The sequence below is a fragment of the Anarhichas minor genome, unplaced genomic scaffold, assembly GCF_050575085.1.
Source record: "Anarhichas minor isolate MPS153535 unplaced genomic scaffold, ASM5057508v1 ptg000017l, whole genome shotgun sequence".
Taxonomy (NCBI): Eukaryota; Metazoa; Chordata; class Actinopteri; order Perciformes; family Anarhichadidae; genus Anarhichas; species Anarhichas minor.
Window position 1 is genome coordinate 9,728,689 of NW_027466463.1, and position 15,587 is coordinate 9,744,275.

Consider the following 15,587-nt stretch of genomic DNA (forward strand, 5'->3'; position numbering starts at 1 on the left):
ACTAACAGTACCACTGATTTAACAATATAGATAACAGAGTGACATATCAGGTTTATTTACCCTATTCATTGGGTGTTAAAATATAAAAAAAATATATACAATTTTATGATGCAAAAATAAAAATAAAAATAGAGCATAACAGATATTAAAAACATACCAAACAGTCAATAACAAGCATTTCAACCACACAAAAATACAGTATCTATGATGTGGACCCTTCTGTTAATCAGTGCAACACTCCAGTTATATTAAGCACATGTACAGTAAGATTCTCCCAACGTGGTCAGTCTTGTGAGATGATGTCCAGGTTGGCGAGGTGTCTCATGGTGGGCCTGCCGTGAGGACAGTTCCATGGATGGTCAATCTCCCCCATGTGGACCAGGAGCTTCTTCATCTCACCGACACTCAGAGCAGTGCCAATCATCACCTGGAGATGGATGTCAACAAAACAATCGCTAATGTGTCTGGAAAATAGTAACGCAATTAAATTAGTCGACAACAAAACAGTTGGTCTTATTGTAGATATTTCAAAAGTACCGTCACAGAGTTTTCAAACTACATATCACAAATACACCTGACACTACTTCCAATACTTGACGTTTTAAATGTGTGGGTTTTATATATATTTGATCTTCCATGCAGCCATTTCTTTCCAGTGCAGTGCTACACTGTTCAAAAGTTTCTTGAGATATGCACACGTCTACTTTTTTCTTTCAAATTAACAATATCATTGCAATGGCAATTTAATTAACAGCACGCACTAAATTCACAAGTCTCTGTTACATTACAACACCATAACTCCAATACTTGTCTAAAGTGTCTTGTTTATCATCAGTATGAACTCACAGATTTTCGACAAGATCGGGAGGCAAACATCTGCCTGACGCGAGACGGTCGACACATGACCCCTGGGCTGTCACTCAACATGAAGATCAGCTCTTCGATGTCGGCTGGGCCAAATGTCCAGTTTTTACTGGTGGGCAGAGATACCAGCTTAACCCTCTCCATCACCTGAGCTGCAGTCACAAAAAAAACAAAGTGGGAACGAATGGTTTTGAACTTGAGATAAAATCACGATTAATCACTCGTATTTAAAACAGTTAAATGTTCATACCGTCCTCGTCGACAAGAAATTCAAAGCCATTCTTTCTGAAAATCTCAATGTTCTCCATGAGGACGTTTTCACTGACAGCGGTGAGGTGAAGCTTCTGAGGGCTGCAAAACAACAACAGATCAGTAAAGTGGTCATTCGAATGAACACAAAGCAAACTCCGTCAACTGAGTCAGATTCTCACACGATGAGTTTCTGTCCTTGGAGCACGGTGTGCTGCTGCAGCATCTCAAAGTTGTATTTCTCATCTGTGGCATGTTGGTCAATCATAAAGATGTCAGAGTTGAGTTTGGTGATAATGAAGCCCAGGTTGAACTGGCCGATGATCTCCATCTCTTTGAACATGTCTTTACTGTGGGGATGGAAGACATTTTATTTTACTGTCATGGAAAGAACACTTTAATATTGGCAAGTTCAGCAGCAAAATCCCACCTGATCTCTTTCTTGAGCTCATCCTCCGCGCTCTGGTTTTCTCCGGGGTTGATTTTGGCCCTGAAGCGTCGATAGAGCAGATCCTCCCCGGCCCTCTGTTTCTGCAGGTCCTGTAGCCTCCTCACCTTCCCCGCCAGCTCTTGTAAAGAGAACTGGAGGGGCACCGTCCTCTTCTGTAGGCACACCGGAGCATCCACCGTCGGGGAGGATCTCGAAGAAGTGTCGGACTTGTGTTCAGCTGGGGAACGCGGCTTCTCTGTCCTGGCCCTCTTGGCATCTGGGCTCGCAGCACGGTCCTCATTGGAAGTGCACGGCTCGGTCTGTACCTCCGGGTGCTCAGGAGCAGTGTGACTAGTCTCCGGCGTTTCTTCCAACGCTTCTTTTTTTACGCCGTCAGTCGGTTCAGGGGAACAGACCTCCAGGCCGGAACACTGAACATCTGGTGTTGCCACCGTGGCGTCACGATCCGACAAGGCGCTGTCCTTTTCAGAGTCCGTACCGCTGCATGACATCCTTCCGTACCTGAACCCATCGAGCACCGACTCTCCCACTGGGGGGCGTTTAGCTAGATCGCCTATGGGTTTCAAAGGCGATGTTACAGGAGGTTTGACGGCGTCCTTAAAAAAAGACTGCAGTGTTTTCTGCGTTGGGCCACTGTTGGCAGCTTTTGCCACACTTGACTTGTCCCCAGAATTGGAGCTGTGATGACTTGAAAAAGCAGCTTTTAGGCCGGCCAACTTTGAGCTCCGAGATACTGGTTCCATTTCCTCTCCGGGTTCTGGCATGTTCTCATTAGACGGGACGACAGGACAGATTTCGGACGCAGACTTTGTGTCTAGAGACAAGTGACAGACAAACAGTCAAAGTAAAAGCACTGGAAAATCTCAATTATATTACTTTCAACATAAACATCTTTTATATGCAGGTTAAATGTCTGTTCTTACTGGTTCTGGGTATGAGTGTATAGTTCAGGCTGATCTTATTGACTCCAGCCTCATACATGTTGATGAGAGATGTCTTTAGAATCGCCAGCAAGAGTTTCTCCTCCTGAAGGAAGACCTGTCGTTTGTCCGGGGTTACGTTCACGTCCACACACTCTGAAATAACGTCACAGAAACGCTCAGGTGGGACAGAAAGCCAGCAGTAGGTTTCAGAAATAAATTTTCAGCGATTTTTTTTTACCAGAGGCAACAGCTATGTTCAAGGCGACAAATGGATATTGATGTCTGTTGTACATGTGGTACACTTCATTCACAAGTTTGGTCACCTGCAAATTGGGGAAAAAAAGTTGTAATAATAGAGAACATGTCTTTGTAGGAGAGGTTATAATGTTTTGATCAATAAAAACTTAAAGTGGCCTTATATCTGCTCACAACTAGATAATAGTGTGTTCAAAACCATTTTAAATGTTGGTATACTGCTTACAGATGATGAAATGGGGAGACTTAAACTTGAATTACCTTCAGAGGATCACAAGGCCGGTTGTTAATGAAAAAGAACTGCCTGTCAGTGGCACTTCTCCCAACACCGTGGTCTCCTCGTGACACGAACCCCGCCATGCTGCCAAAACAGAGTTCTCAATTAGAGAAACGGCCTTTTATTATTTGCAGAGAAGGGAAGAGAAAACTTACTGTACATGCAATGGTGTCACTCACCAAAAAAGCTGCTTCGGTAGATCTGCATCTTTGAGTCCATATTCTTCAATAACATTGTCTGCGGGAGACACTTGCTGAAAAGGTATAAGACTCTGCAGCTGCAGAACACACAAGAAAAAATGAAATATTCAGCCAATCAAATAAGGTTTGAAGAACTGAAGAACTACACAGGTCCTGTAAGGGATCGGGAAATTCTTCAACTCTTCGATTTGACAATGAACATGAAGAGAGAAGTTGTATTTAGTTCTAAGCAGCGTCTGAAAGAGCAGTAATGTGGTCAAACTGACGCGTTCTGCAGATTGCAAATAAACAGCGTAGTCAAGAAAAGTGTGAAACCGATGTTCCAACCTGTTTTGGTCCAAATATGGCCCCTATGTTGTCTCTCATACTCTGGCTGCCACTGGTGCTGAGGACTGTGCTGCGCTTTCCCTGCCCATTTTGGTTGGAGCAGGTAATGCGCACTCCTGTAGCGATGACACAGTAGGACTGCAGCACATGTATCATTTTGGCATACTCCTGAAAGAAAACAGAACAATCAAAGATACAAAATGAAAAATGTTATATTGTGTTCTCTCGCTGTTTCTACAGTGTTACATTTCTGCAGACTATTTTCATGTGTAAATGTGTGTGATTTGTGGTCCCATAGGCTAAAGTATGCAGAAACACAGGAGTGATCCTTAAACGACTGACCTTCTTTATGTTGCGTTGGAACTCCTTGTGTCGAACAGCCAGGGTGTAGAAGAGCTGCTGCAGGCTGACTGTGGTGCCTTGCTGCCGGGGATGGGGAGACCGCTGCACTAGGTGGCCTTTGTGGTCAAACACCAGCTTGGTCCCCACCTGGCTGGACTCGTGGCATGTCACCACGCTCAGGCCACTGAAGCAAGGGGGTCGGAGGGAATATTTAGATGACGAGGATGAACAGGTTGTACGTGCCAATAGAATGCGGGCGTTTAAGTGTTTTACCTCAGAGCACATAAAGAGCTGAGGGCCTCTCCTCTGAAGCCAAATGTCTCCACACGGATGAGATCAGAGAAATCCCTCAGCTTTGACGTGTGATGCTTCAATGCTGCGGAACAGGAGGAGGTTTTTACTTAACCATGAAGATTAGGCAGACTTTAACTAACACGGACGGGATAAATAACACCGACACTTACTCAGTCCTTCAAAGTTGGCCTCTTCTACCCCTTTGCCATTGTCCGACACTTCCACTAGTTCAGCTCCACACTCCTTCAGCCGGACATCTGGGACATGCAACAGAAACATGATATTTGCTGATTCAATATCTCTTATTGTACTGGACTGTGAAAGATGGACACCATGTAATTTTGACACAGACAGCATTCACAAATGTAGCTTCCTGCTGAGTGATAGGTGGGCAATCGAAAGCTCCAGAACCACATGTCAGCTTTTCAAAAGAGACCGATTAAAGACTGTACGATATGGCATGCATCAATCCTTACCAACGTTAGTAGCCCCTGCATCAATGCTGTTTTCCACCAGCTCTTTGACTGCAGTGGCCAAAGTCAGTACCACCTGTCCTGAGCAGATTTGATGCACTGAGTGCTTGTCAATGGCCTTGATGGCTCCTGCAGGTTCAGAGCTGCTGAGAAGAAACCCAGTGCTCAGTGACAATGATGCATAGCCTAGAGATGTATCCTGCTGCAACAGATTTATACATGAACTTAACTTATAACTTACCAAGCATCGGACATCTTTAAGGACTGAAAAGCTTCAGGAAGAATTCATTCAAATTATGAAATGTGACTTAATCTGAAACAGAGAAAGGGAAGAGACGCCAACTAAAATGTTAGCATTAACGCAAATGTAGCTGGTTTGTTTTCATTAACTGGTCAAATGTGTGCAAAAGCTTCACGACAGCAGATTGTAAACACAAGAGAAGTTGTACCGCGCGCACTGCACAGAGTGTCGCGAGCGTCACTCGTGCGCAAAACTGCGCAGGTTGACTATTAAAACCAATAAGATAAAAAGGTTGAGTGTGTAAAACAGCAACTTCCCAAATATATGAATGATAACTGTATCAAAAATGATATATCTCTGTACATGAATACCTTTGATCAAAACCGTTGCCTCACACTTTGTAGGATTTCATCACCTGGCCGCTAACCCACCGGAATCTGACCTAGCAAGATGTTAGGGAGCGTCTGCATTTACCTCATATAGCAAAAAACGAATAAATCACTTTATTGTTGCCGAAGTGTTCTCAGTAGTTTGAAGCTGTAGTATTCGAATTATAATAGAAAACAACACGTGTAATCATTTTGTACTGTAATTATGTGGTAATATTTTTTTCTATCCGTTAATATTTTTGTAAACCATGCATGTACATTGCCAGACGGTCCCCAAACTGTTAAATCATGGCCGTCTTTTGACAGAATAGTCCATATGGGATTTTGGAGAGATATATTTAAATGTCTCTATATTTAAACACCGGGGAAGGACCGATGTAACGAGTCGTTTGACGATACGAGGTGATTCGTGTGAATTCGGCAGCGTTTAAAAAAAAAAAAAGAAAGAAGTACTTTATTTTGTCATGTCAACATTTTTCACATACAACAAATGTATAGTTCAACATCCAACACCGGACTCCTCAGGGCAGAGGGAAGTTCTGGAAGCGGCAGTGACCATTGGGTCGTCCGCAACCTTAAACCCATCAGGAGACATGGGGCTGAGAGTGACGTTAGCCTCTTCAGTGCGGCTAGCGAAGAGGACGACGAAGTCCACTTTGACAGTAAGCAGCATTTCCTCCTGTACTGTACTCCATGTTGCTGCCGGAGGCAACGAGCACTGGTCCATATTGAGCTCGCTTCGGTGGCGGTTATAATAATAAAACGTCACGTCATTAATAGTTTAAGACTTTCGTGCTTTTATAAACAGGTAGGGGCGAAGTTGAGGTGTAATCTAGGCCACGTGACCAACTTGATTCTGATCCCCCTCCCTCCCTGTTTAATGCAGCCATGTTTTTAAACTGCATGTCCCCCCTCCACCGTTTATAATGTTTGGACCCTGATGACATCATCCAGGTTACTCTCTCAGACTTTATAAAGCTCCCTCAGGTGCCACAGAAGACTTTATACAGCTGTCTTCACAGGCCAAGTAGTACTCTCCATGACAAGTAAATGCACCTCTATGTATACATTTGGTGCAATTACTCTTTTCCCATAATGCTACACAAACTTGCAGTTGTCAAATAAGTGTGCGTGGGTCTCGTGAGGTCATTGTGTGTGAGATCAAGTCAAATCTTAAGTCGATCCATGAATTTGTACTTCAGAACAAGTCGGGACTTGCCCATCCACTCTTCCTGCTGTAAAAGGAAATAAGAGTAGAGACATGTTGGACAGACGAAACGGCTTTTCCTTCCCATTCTGGCACCGTGACCAAGTGTCCAAGTGTGTTTACAATCGGTGAGTGAGTACAGTAGGCGGAGGAGGCTTGGCGTCTGCTGGTAAAGGCAGATAAGCGTTACTGCTGTGCACTCCCCCTTATGTACAAACAAGACCAGGTCATTTCTTTATGCATTGGAGGTGAACAGGATAATCATTAGTACAGCTTTGAGTGCTTAATGTTAGTTTTTATACAGAAAAATGGACCTAGGGGACAGAAACATTGTTGAAATGATAGCAAAAGTTATTGAAGAAGGTAAGACTACGGAGAGGAGATACTGTGGTTATATGAGTGAAACACAATCTAAACTGTTTTTACAGCTACAAGAAGAGAACCAAACATAGTATTATGTTGAAGCAGTTAATTCTTACTTCCTTATTTACCACCGCTTCCCCTTTCTCGCTCCTTTTTTTTCTTTCTTCAAAATGTTGTATACTCAGCTTCCGACACCGATAATAACCGCGAGGTGCTGATGGCTGGTAAACATTACCCGTCCATCCAAGAGTTTGCCTCAGCAATCCCCAACCACCTCCTCCTGGGGTCTCTGCTGGAGCACCTGTGCTTCGTCTACGAGACCAACCCGACACGCTCACGCACGCTGTTTAAAGGTACGTACCGAGATGTGGGGACCTGAAAATTGACAGTTAGATTAAAACTTGTATGTTTAAATCATTGTCCCTACATCAGGATCCCGACATCATTGCTGACTTATTCTAAATTTAGTTACAAACTACTTTTGTTGTTTTCCGCTGACAGTCATTGGCCAGCGTTTAGCTGCCATGAACCTCCTCTCACCTTTGGCCATAAGTGATGAGTTCAGCACCGTCAGACTGCAGCACAACCGGGCCTTCACTGAGCTGCTTAATGCTGCCAGCTCCTCCCTGTATCCACAGGTAACTGGACCACTAGGGGCCTTTGTTGTCAGTTTAGGACTATTATGTAAAGTGTTTATTTGTACTTGGTATAAATATTAGGCCAACTGTACAGTCTGGTGTGGCTAGTGTGTTTATCCTCATCTCATTTTTCAGGGACAGCAAGGTGACGGCACAAACGCGCACAAGCCTGCTGTAAGGTAGGCGATGCTTTGAGTTGCTTCAATGGAATATTAACATGTTATTAAGTATTGTGTAAGAGATGTTTGTTTTTTGCCTTCCCGCAGACCAAAGGAGGGACTGTTTCAAGCACAGACGTCCCGGTATCTTAGTGAATTTGAAGAAATATTTCGACTCGGAAAAGGATCTTATGGAAATGTTTTTAAGGTATTCCACTCTGTTCTACTCCATGCTAAAGAAGGACATGAATTCTTCAGTTTATCAACACAATCATCAAATTTTTTTATCTCTTCATCTTGAAGGTTATGAACAAATTGGATGGACAGTATTATGCCGTGAAGAAAATTCTCATCAGAAAAGTCTCAAAGGATGACTGCATGAAGGTAGGCCATCAGTGTTTTATCAATACAGCCCGTATATCTCCATATTCGGAGATATAATGTACTAATAATATGATTATTTTTGTTTTGCTCCAGGTCCTCAGAGAAGTCAAAGTGTTATCCAGCCTGCTGCATGTAAACGTTGTGGGCTATCACACTGCGTGGATGGAGCACGTTCAGCCTGCGGCATGTGAGTACTTCTGTTCTGTGACAAGTTTCTTGGAATGAGATAAGTGTCCTTACTATTCACTCAGTTTAGAGAACAATAACACTGACTGTTTTTATCACAAGAGAGACTTTATGTGAAAACATCTCTGTTGCAGATCCTGAGTCTCTCCTGCCTGCACTGGAGTCATGTGAACAAGACAGGTAGGATCCATGTACTGTTTTCTGTCATTGTATAACCCGATTGATTGGGAGATAATCGGCATATAAAGTGATGATAGAGTTAATCGCAGCCTATTTTTCCTCGTTGGAATAATTACTGACTTTGATTCTATACAGAAATAACGTGAAATTAGATTTTCTTTGTTTGTTTTGTTTTGTATGCCAGTGTAGCAGGTGAATAAAATAAATATTTCAAACAGTATTTACAGTATTTGTCTCAGGGCATGTAGATGCAATAATAGTCATTAAATTGTCCAACAACACTGAATCGATCTCGGCTCCTTCAATCGCAGTTCCGATGAGAGCTCTGACAACATCAGCAGCAGCTCCTCGATCGTTTTTCAAAGCCTCAGTCAAGCACCAACAGACTCGAGTGCCAGCGCACTCCCGAGAGCGGCCGAGCCCGTCGAAGCTTTGGATCCGACCCCAGAGAAGGGCCAGGTGGTGTGTGCCAAGACGATGCGCCGGATTCCCAAGAACTACGTCCCCTGTGTGTTCCTGGGACAGGGGGGTCCCTCGAAGACCTCCAAATGTCCCGCCATGGGCTGGGACAGCTCGGCACTGTTAGAGGAGGAGTCCAGCAGGAGTAGCATCGAACTGAACAACAACTCCTGCATCGACAAGGAATTTCAGCAGTGGGCTGGCAAAAACCGCACAACAAAGCCTTCTAAAGAGGTAGGCATGATGCCCTGTCCACACTACTCCGTTTCTCCTTGGATGCAGATTTGTCAAATAGAAACGATCTCCGTCCACACGGGTGTTTCAGCATCATTCTCGAGTTGATCTGCGTCCACACGGCAGCCGTAGAAGGCGGACAGCACGTGACCATTAACGTACACTGGGCATGCGCGTGACGGTGTAAACAGGAAGTGAATTGCTTGCTTAGTTTAAAAAATAAATAAATACGACAGAGTAATAAAGTAGTCTTTAATAATGAAAGGTTGTATTTGATACTTAAGATCTTCCTCTAAAATCTCCCTCTATAAACTCAAACAGACAGTTCATGGAAAGTTTTAGAAGTTTTATTTTTCAGACGTAGTTACAGCGCTGCGGGTCTATCTCTCTCTCTCTCTCCAAATTTACTTTAACATCAACACTTACACGTAAACGTTTACTAGAATATGGGTCCATAAATGTGGTCAACACACGTCTCTCACTCTATCCTGCTCTTGCTTCGTGCAGGAAAGCTTAGCAGATCGCTAACAGTAGATCCGTGAAATAAAGACCATGGAATACATAGAAGAGTTTCAAGACTTCAGTGTGAATCTTTATTTGTAAAACTGTGGAAACACAATATGAAATATGGCTTTACGAACTGTCCCTATACACATTACACGAATACAAAACAACAATCCATGATATAGCCAGCATGTAACATGTCCGCCTAGCTAGCTTCTAAGCTAATTTTAACATTACCGCCAATGGAGAAATGCTAACCGCGATTAGCATTTAATACAACACAAATGTTATACTAAACACGCGAATAGAATAGATCTACGTACATCTTTTCATGCTCCATGAATACATACTTACAGACTAAGGTCTCTCAAGGCTACCAAACGGAAGAAGTAAAACGTTAGAGCAGCATGTCTTCTCATTAGAATCTAAAAACAACCAGCTGCTCCATAGGGCTGATGCCGGTCACGCCGCTCGCTAATCACTCCAATAACAGCTGCTTCCTCCACAGAAATGCAGACTTTTACTGCATAGCTGCTGCTAGCTGTTGTGCTAGCAGCAACATCATGTAGCTGTTGTGCTAGCAGCAACGCTTGCAATTAGTTATCCATGTTGAAATGAATCGCTGGTAGCCCAGTTTGTTTTCTTCCGGGTACGGGTCACGTGATAGTAAGTGTGACGAATAAGGGACGGAGACATCATGGTTGCCAAGAACCAATCCAGTAGGGAACACGGGTGTGGGCGTAATTTTTTCTAAGCACATCCGTATCCAACCGTCCACACACAAACGCAACCCCGGAGTTCTCAAATACCTCCAACCTCGGCGGAGTTTTCAGATTCCTCCGTTTAGGGTGCTCCAAAACTCCAGCGTAGTGTGGCTGCTCAGTGTAAACGTAGCAAATACGGAGTAAAAACGGAGTAATGTGGACAGGGCCTGTCCACATTACTCCGTTTCTCCTTGGATGCAGATTTGTCAAATAGAAACGATCTCCGTCCATACGGGAGTTTCAGCATCATTCTCGAGTTGATCTGCGTCCACACGGCAGCCGTAGAAGGCGGACAGCACGTGACCATTAACGTACACTGGGCATGCGCGTAACGGTGTAAACGGGAAGTGAATTGCTTGCTTAGTTTAAAAAATAAATAAATATGACAGAGTAATAAAGTAGTCTTTAATAATGAAAGGTTGTATTTGATACTTAAGATCTTCCTCTAAAATCTCCCTCTATAAACTCAAACAGACACAGTTCGTGGAAAGTTTTAGAAGTTTTATTTTTCAGACGTAGTTACAGCGCTGCGGGTCTATCTCTCTCTCTCTCTCCAAATTTACTTTAACATCAACACTTACACGTAAACGTTTACTAGAATATGGGTCCATAAATGTAGTCAACACACGTCTCTCACTCTATCCTGCTCTTGCTTCGTGCAGGAAAGCTTAGCAGATCGCTCACAGTAGATCCGTGAAATAAAGACCATGGAATCCGTAGAAGACTTTCAAGACTTCAGTGTGAATCTTTATTTGTAAAACTGTGGAAACACAATATGAAATATGGCTTTACGAACTGTCCCTATACACATTACATGAATACAAAACTTAGAGCCTTAGAGAGGCTTTCAGTGATCAGACGAACAAATAACCATCGCCATGTTTTATTGCATAAGTTAAACGTGTGATTTTTTTTTTTTTTACTTTATTAAAACGTATGGTTGCTCTGTATCTGCAGGTACAGTTCCACCTGATGCTCTACATCCAGATGCAGCTGTGTGAGCGCTCACTGAAGGACTGGATCTCTGAGAGGAACACCAAGCCCAAAGAAGAGCAAACCCCAAAATGTAATTGTTTAAAACACACATGACTTCACAAAATGACGTTGTTCCAGTAGAAATTACAGATGAAATTCCATCAAAAACCCCGATATACTTTTGTTTTTTTTCAGGTCCTTATGGATGTGTTGACACCGAACACACACTCAGCCTGCTGAGAGGGATTCTTAAAGGAGTGGAGTACATTCACTCCAGGGGAATGATGCACAGAGACCTGAAGGTAAGGTGCTTCCATGGATTTCGTTTGATCAGCATGTGTTTTCTCTGTAGCTTAATGCTAACTTTTGCAGTCGCTTATAGTTTGCATTGACACACCGGTGTCAAATAAGTCACGAATGGTCTTGGTCACGAAAGGAAATGTTTTGTTCCCAGTAGTTGAACACAAAGTCATAGAGCCTATCAGGCAGAAGTTTTCTCAACTCGTCGCCCTTGCCTTGGACGTATTTTAGATAGATGTCACTACTGCAGATGTCCCGAAGCCTCCTCGGCTGCTGAGTGACTTTTAGCAGCTGGTCTCTCTGTTTAAAGAAACATGGTTGCGTCAAAGTAGAGGGCAGGTGGCCGCTCTGGTCGTAGACGGTGAGCGGGGAGGTCAGACTGAGGAGTTTCCCCAGCAGAGAGCTGTTCCTTACATTAGTCCTGTGGTTCAGGAACAGGAACAGACAGCTCTCCCCCGCTTTGCTCAGCCTTTTGATGTTGGCTCCATACCTGAGCAACACGTCCACCAGCTCCGTGTTGCCCATGCTGCACGCCTCCTGCACAGGCGTCATCCCAGCCTTGTTCACCGCGTTGGCCTCGGCCCCCTGCTCAAGCAGCTCGGACATGCAGCTAATGTCGCCCTCCAGGGTTTTAGTGGTCTTCATAGATATTGCCACAGCAGCGAGGTGCAGAGGAGTGTTCCCAGAGTGCGTCACCCCCTTTAAAATAGTCAAGAATGCATGGAATTTATTGTAGGACAGATGTAGAACCTAAAGCATATATTTCAACAGGCTTAAAAACACAGATTTATATGCAGAGATAGACAACAATACCAACCATGTTCACGTCCGCTCCCTCCTTGATCAAGCTAGCCATGATGTCCTTATGGAGGATCCCAGCAGCCATATGCAGGGGCGTCATCCCACTGCTGTCCGCAGCATTAGCATCAGCACCGAAGCGGCCCAGAATTGGGACAGCAGACAGAGCCGTGTAGCGTACCGATAGGTGGAGAGCCGTCTGGTGACTCCCCTCAACCTAGAGAGCAACCACAAGAAATACAAACCATAGAAATAGGGCATTTACAAAGAGATATATTTGCATTCTTGAGGATATTTTTGTCATGATTTAATTCAAACATTACAAATGACTCCCACTACTACTCTGCCTGTTTAATTTTGCAGATAGGAGCTTCATTTAGTACAAAGAGAAGCTTTTTTTACATTAATAACTTTTTACCTTTGCATTGATGTTAATGCCGTGCTCCAGGAGGAGCCCTAGACAGGCCTCTGCCTGCCTGCGTACGCCACTCACAGCAATCTGGAACTTGGAGCTTGGTTTAGTAGTCAGGATGCTCGGCCAACCGGCTATCACTAAGTGCAGAGGGGTTCGACCGAGCTGGTCCCTGTGACAGAGGCAGAGACGGTGAAACTGGTGGGACCAGTGACATGTGTGTCATCACTTTGCATGCATTCATTCGTTTTTATTCTATCAGAGGCCTATACACAGGAAGTAGAACCTCATGTACGACGGTAGTATAGATCGGCGGGATGTCTGTGTCCTTGTCCGGGTGTGTGTTAGTCCTGACCTCATTTCAGGGTCCGCCCCCGTTGACAGCAGACTCTGCATGCTCTTCACTCTTCTGTAAGAGGCAGCCAGATGAAGGGGAGGTGTAGCAAGGCCCTGAGACAGGACGAGACAAGACGAGACATGACCAACTAGAAAACTAGAAAATACAAATATGTTGCAGTCTACTACTGAAAGAATGTTCTCTTTTTTACTTTTAATTTCACAAATATAATGATCACACCAGAGCGTAAAACACTTGACAATTGATAGTATTTACTGAGCTGTCTATATGCGTCATCAATTGTATACGACTTTGTGATATTGTTATATATTAGATGCTGTTTTCACACTTACATTTAACACAATTCTCACAAGTAACATTGTTGCATTTACCTTCCACAAAACTTGTCCGGGTGCCCCGCGTATCTCGATAAGAAAGTTGCTCCCATACTTTTTTGACATGTCTTCTATACGTCCCAAGTCTTCGTCCATAATTGCAGTATAATATTCATTGTTGGGAAACTTGACAATGTTACTGCTCCTGTCCCCCTCATGTCCCTTGCTCTTCTCCAACATGACCAGGCATCGCAGCTTCACTGCTGTCTGTGTCAAGTCTTTAAGGAAGTGAGCGGTGGTTGAAAGCTGGTTATTCTAGTTCATCAGAGGATTTCACCACATCCGTGTGAGAGTTTGTCTTCCTGTCACATCTGATAACTTTGTGTTGTGTGCAGGGCCAATGATGGGGACCGGTGACACCCTTCTGGCTAATTTATAGGTTTTTTTTCACGCTTGTGGCACTTCAGTATTTTACTTTGAGGAACGCAAAAGCTACCTTACAAAAGCTTCAAATGCAGCGATTAAAGTTCAGTATTTGAGTTGCCTGTGTGATATAAAGCAGCTACATGTTTCAGAATCATATCTCCTTTATTCACTTTCAAAAACCTTGGAAATCAGTATCTTTACACTCACTGACATATAACGTAAAACTAATTGTAATGTGTTTGTTTTTTCCCCACAGCCCAGGAACATTTTCCTCCATGGTAACGACTGCCATGTTCGAATTGGGGACTTTGGTTTGGCCTGCAGGGATATAATAATGGATGGCCATAAAGGCACCGCACCTCCCAGCAGTGGTAATACTGCACCTCTTAGCTCGTTTCATTTTCACGACAGTACCTCACGGATTCACCAGTAGATGGCGCCATGTGCTATAAAGTCACATCTCTGGTGTATTTTGCAGAATCCTCACACACTACAGGTGTTGGCACATTTGTGTATGCTGCTCCAGAGCAACTGAAGGGCTCCCATTATGATTCAAAGGTAAACATATTAACAGTACGACAACTAAATTAATATAAATTCACACTTCATTAAACATGACACATATTTCCGTGCTATACTTTCATCATTTATCAACTTTATTTGTGACGTTGTTGCTCTCCCAGTCAGACATGTACAGCATCGGAGTGCTGGCTCTCGAGCTATTCCAGCCCTTTGGGACCGAGATGGAACGGGCCCGGACCCTTGGGGACCTGAGAGAGGGGAAAATCCCAGACCCGTTCTGCCAGAGATGGCCGGTCCTGACGAAGTTCATCACGAACCTGACGAATAAGGAGCCCAGTGTTCGTCCCACAGCCAGCCAGCTTCTACAGAGTGAACTCTTCTGCAATAAAGACATAGTATGTTGGCCTGAATGGATACATATTACCCTGATGACTTTTGTGCCATTAAAAAAAAAAAAAGTTTATGAATAGTTATTTTAGATTACTGATCTAAAATCTGTGTGTAGCTGTGTGGAAATGAATGTCAGTTCCAGGATTACTTATAAAGTGCAGCTTTTGTTATTCTGTATGTGTAGCTATGCTCACCAGAGAGTGCTCTCTGTTGGCTCCAACAAGGCTTATAACACTTTTGAAGTGTTATTAACAGTTCCTGATCATTTTAACCCTTTTTTCTTTTCTTTTTCCTCTCCAGGTGATCCATAGTTTACAGAGACGGGTTGAAGAGCAGGAGGGAGAGATCATGCAGCTGAGGAGACAGATCAGCCGGCTTCAGAGCTCAGAAGTCGTAGTTAATTTGTCTGAGTCCGACAATGCCTAAGCCTAAAGGGTCTCAGCCATCCACAGACAGTCACAACTTGATTTAGTCAACTACTGCTGTACTATGTTTCGGTAACTTGGTACAAGTGGTAGAGCGTGTGTGTGTGTGTGTGTGTGTGTGTGTGTGTGTTTGAATGTGTCTTGTACACCGGGATGTAAGGGTGCAGTTATTTATCTTCATTCAGCTGTTTAATAAAACCTACTTCTACTACATCTTGTTGGATTTACGAGAAGCAATATGTGATTATTGATTATTTGAGATGTTGCTTTTTAAAGTAGTACACTTATAACAAATTGTGTGTGGG

The 15,587-nt window shown here is 43.6% G+C and overlaps 3 protein-coding genes across 10 annotated transcripts in view; 1 reads left to right on the forward strand and 2 right to left on the reverse strand.

Moving 5' to 3' along the window:
• Window positions 1-31: 31 nt before the first annotated feature.
• On the reverse strand, window positions 32-7,332 carry pms2 (PMS1 homolog 2, mismatch repair system component). 3 transcript variants are annotated; one of them, XM_076093373.1, is made up of 16 exons: window positions 6,972-7,332; window positions 4,897-4,968; window positions 4,659-4,801; window positions 4,353-4,439; window positions 4,162-4,264; window positions 3,889-4,072; window positions 3,547-3,714; window positions 3,199-3,296; window positions 3,004-3,103; window positions 2,726-2,810; window positions 2,488-2,640; window positions 1,544-2,378; window positions 1,296-1,463; window positions 1,115-1,215; window positions 847-1,016; window positions 32-427 (listed from the first exon to the last, which is right to left on the reverse strand). In XM_076093373.1, exons 2-16 carry the CDS (start codon window positions 4,908-4,910, stop codon window positions 284-286), a joined length of 2,553 nt encoding a protein of 850 aa, XP_075949488.1. In that variant the 5' UTR covers window positions 4,911-4,968; window positions 6,972-7,332; the 3' UTR covers window positions 32-283. The 3 variants fall into 3 exon arrangements, with proteins under 3 accessions (XP_075949488.1, XP_075949490.1, XP_075949489.1); XM_076093375.1 differs by having other exon boundaries at window positions 4,659-4,798; window positions 6,972-7,331; XM_076093374.1 differs by lacking the exon at window positions 6,972-7,332 and having other exon boundaries at window positions 4,659-4,798; window positions 4,897-5,110.
• eif2ak1 (eukaryotic translation initiation factor 2-alpha kinase 1) lies at window positions 5,592-15,495 on the forward strand. 2 transcript variants are annotated; one of them, XM_076093376.1, is made up of 15 exons: window positions 5,592-5,947; window positions 7,041-7,208; window positions 7,357-7,493; window positions 7,629-7,672; window positions 7,760-7,859; window positions 7,955-8,035; window positions 8,129-8,222; window positions 8,356-8,401; window positions 8,713-9,094; window positions 11,320-11,428; window positions 11,533-11,639; window positions 14,202-14,316; window positions 14,424-14,503; window positions 14,629-14,862; window positions 15,158-15,495. In XM_076093376.1, exons 1-15 carry the CDS (start codon window positions 5,776-5,778, stop codon window positions 15,281-15,283), a joined length of 1,995 nt encoding a protein of 664 aa, XP_075949491.1. In that variant the 5' UTR covers window positions 5,592-5,775; the 3' UTR covers window positions 15,284-15,495. The 2 variants fall into 2 exon arrangements, with proteins under 2 accessions (XP_075949491.1, XP_075949493.1); XM_076093378.1 differs by lacking the exon at window positions 5,592-5,947 and adding an exon at window positions 6,695-6,855.
• Window positions 11,085-15,587, reverse strand: part of LOC142951678 (ankyrin repeat domain-containing protein 61-like) — a 7,117-nt gene continuing 2,614 nt past the window's right edge. For 2 of the 5 annotated variants that reach the window (XM_076093388.1, XM_076093386.1), the window contains 6 exons: window positions 15,052-15,211; window positions 13,577-14,846; window positions 13,134-13,297; window positions 12,854-13,019; window positions 12,455-12,652; window positions 11,085-12,336 (listed from right to left, as the gene is read on the reverse strand). In XM_076093388.1, the coding sequence (XP_075949503.1) occupies window positions 11,749-12,336; window positions 12,455-12,652; window positions 12,854-13,019; window positions 13,134-13,297; window positions 13,577-13,759 (1,299 nt within the window). In that variant the 5' untranslated portion in view covers window positions 13,760-14,846; window positions 15,052-15,211 and the 3' untranslated portion in view covers window positions 11,085-11,748. The other 3 variants (XM_076093391.1, XM_076093389.1, XM_076093390.1) reach the window with 3 other exon arrangements.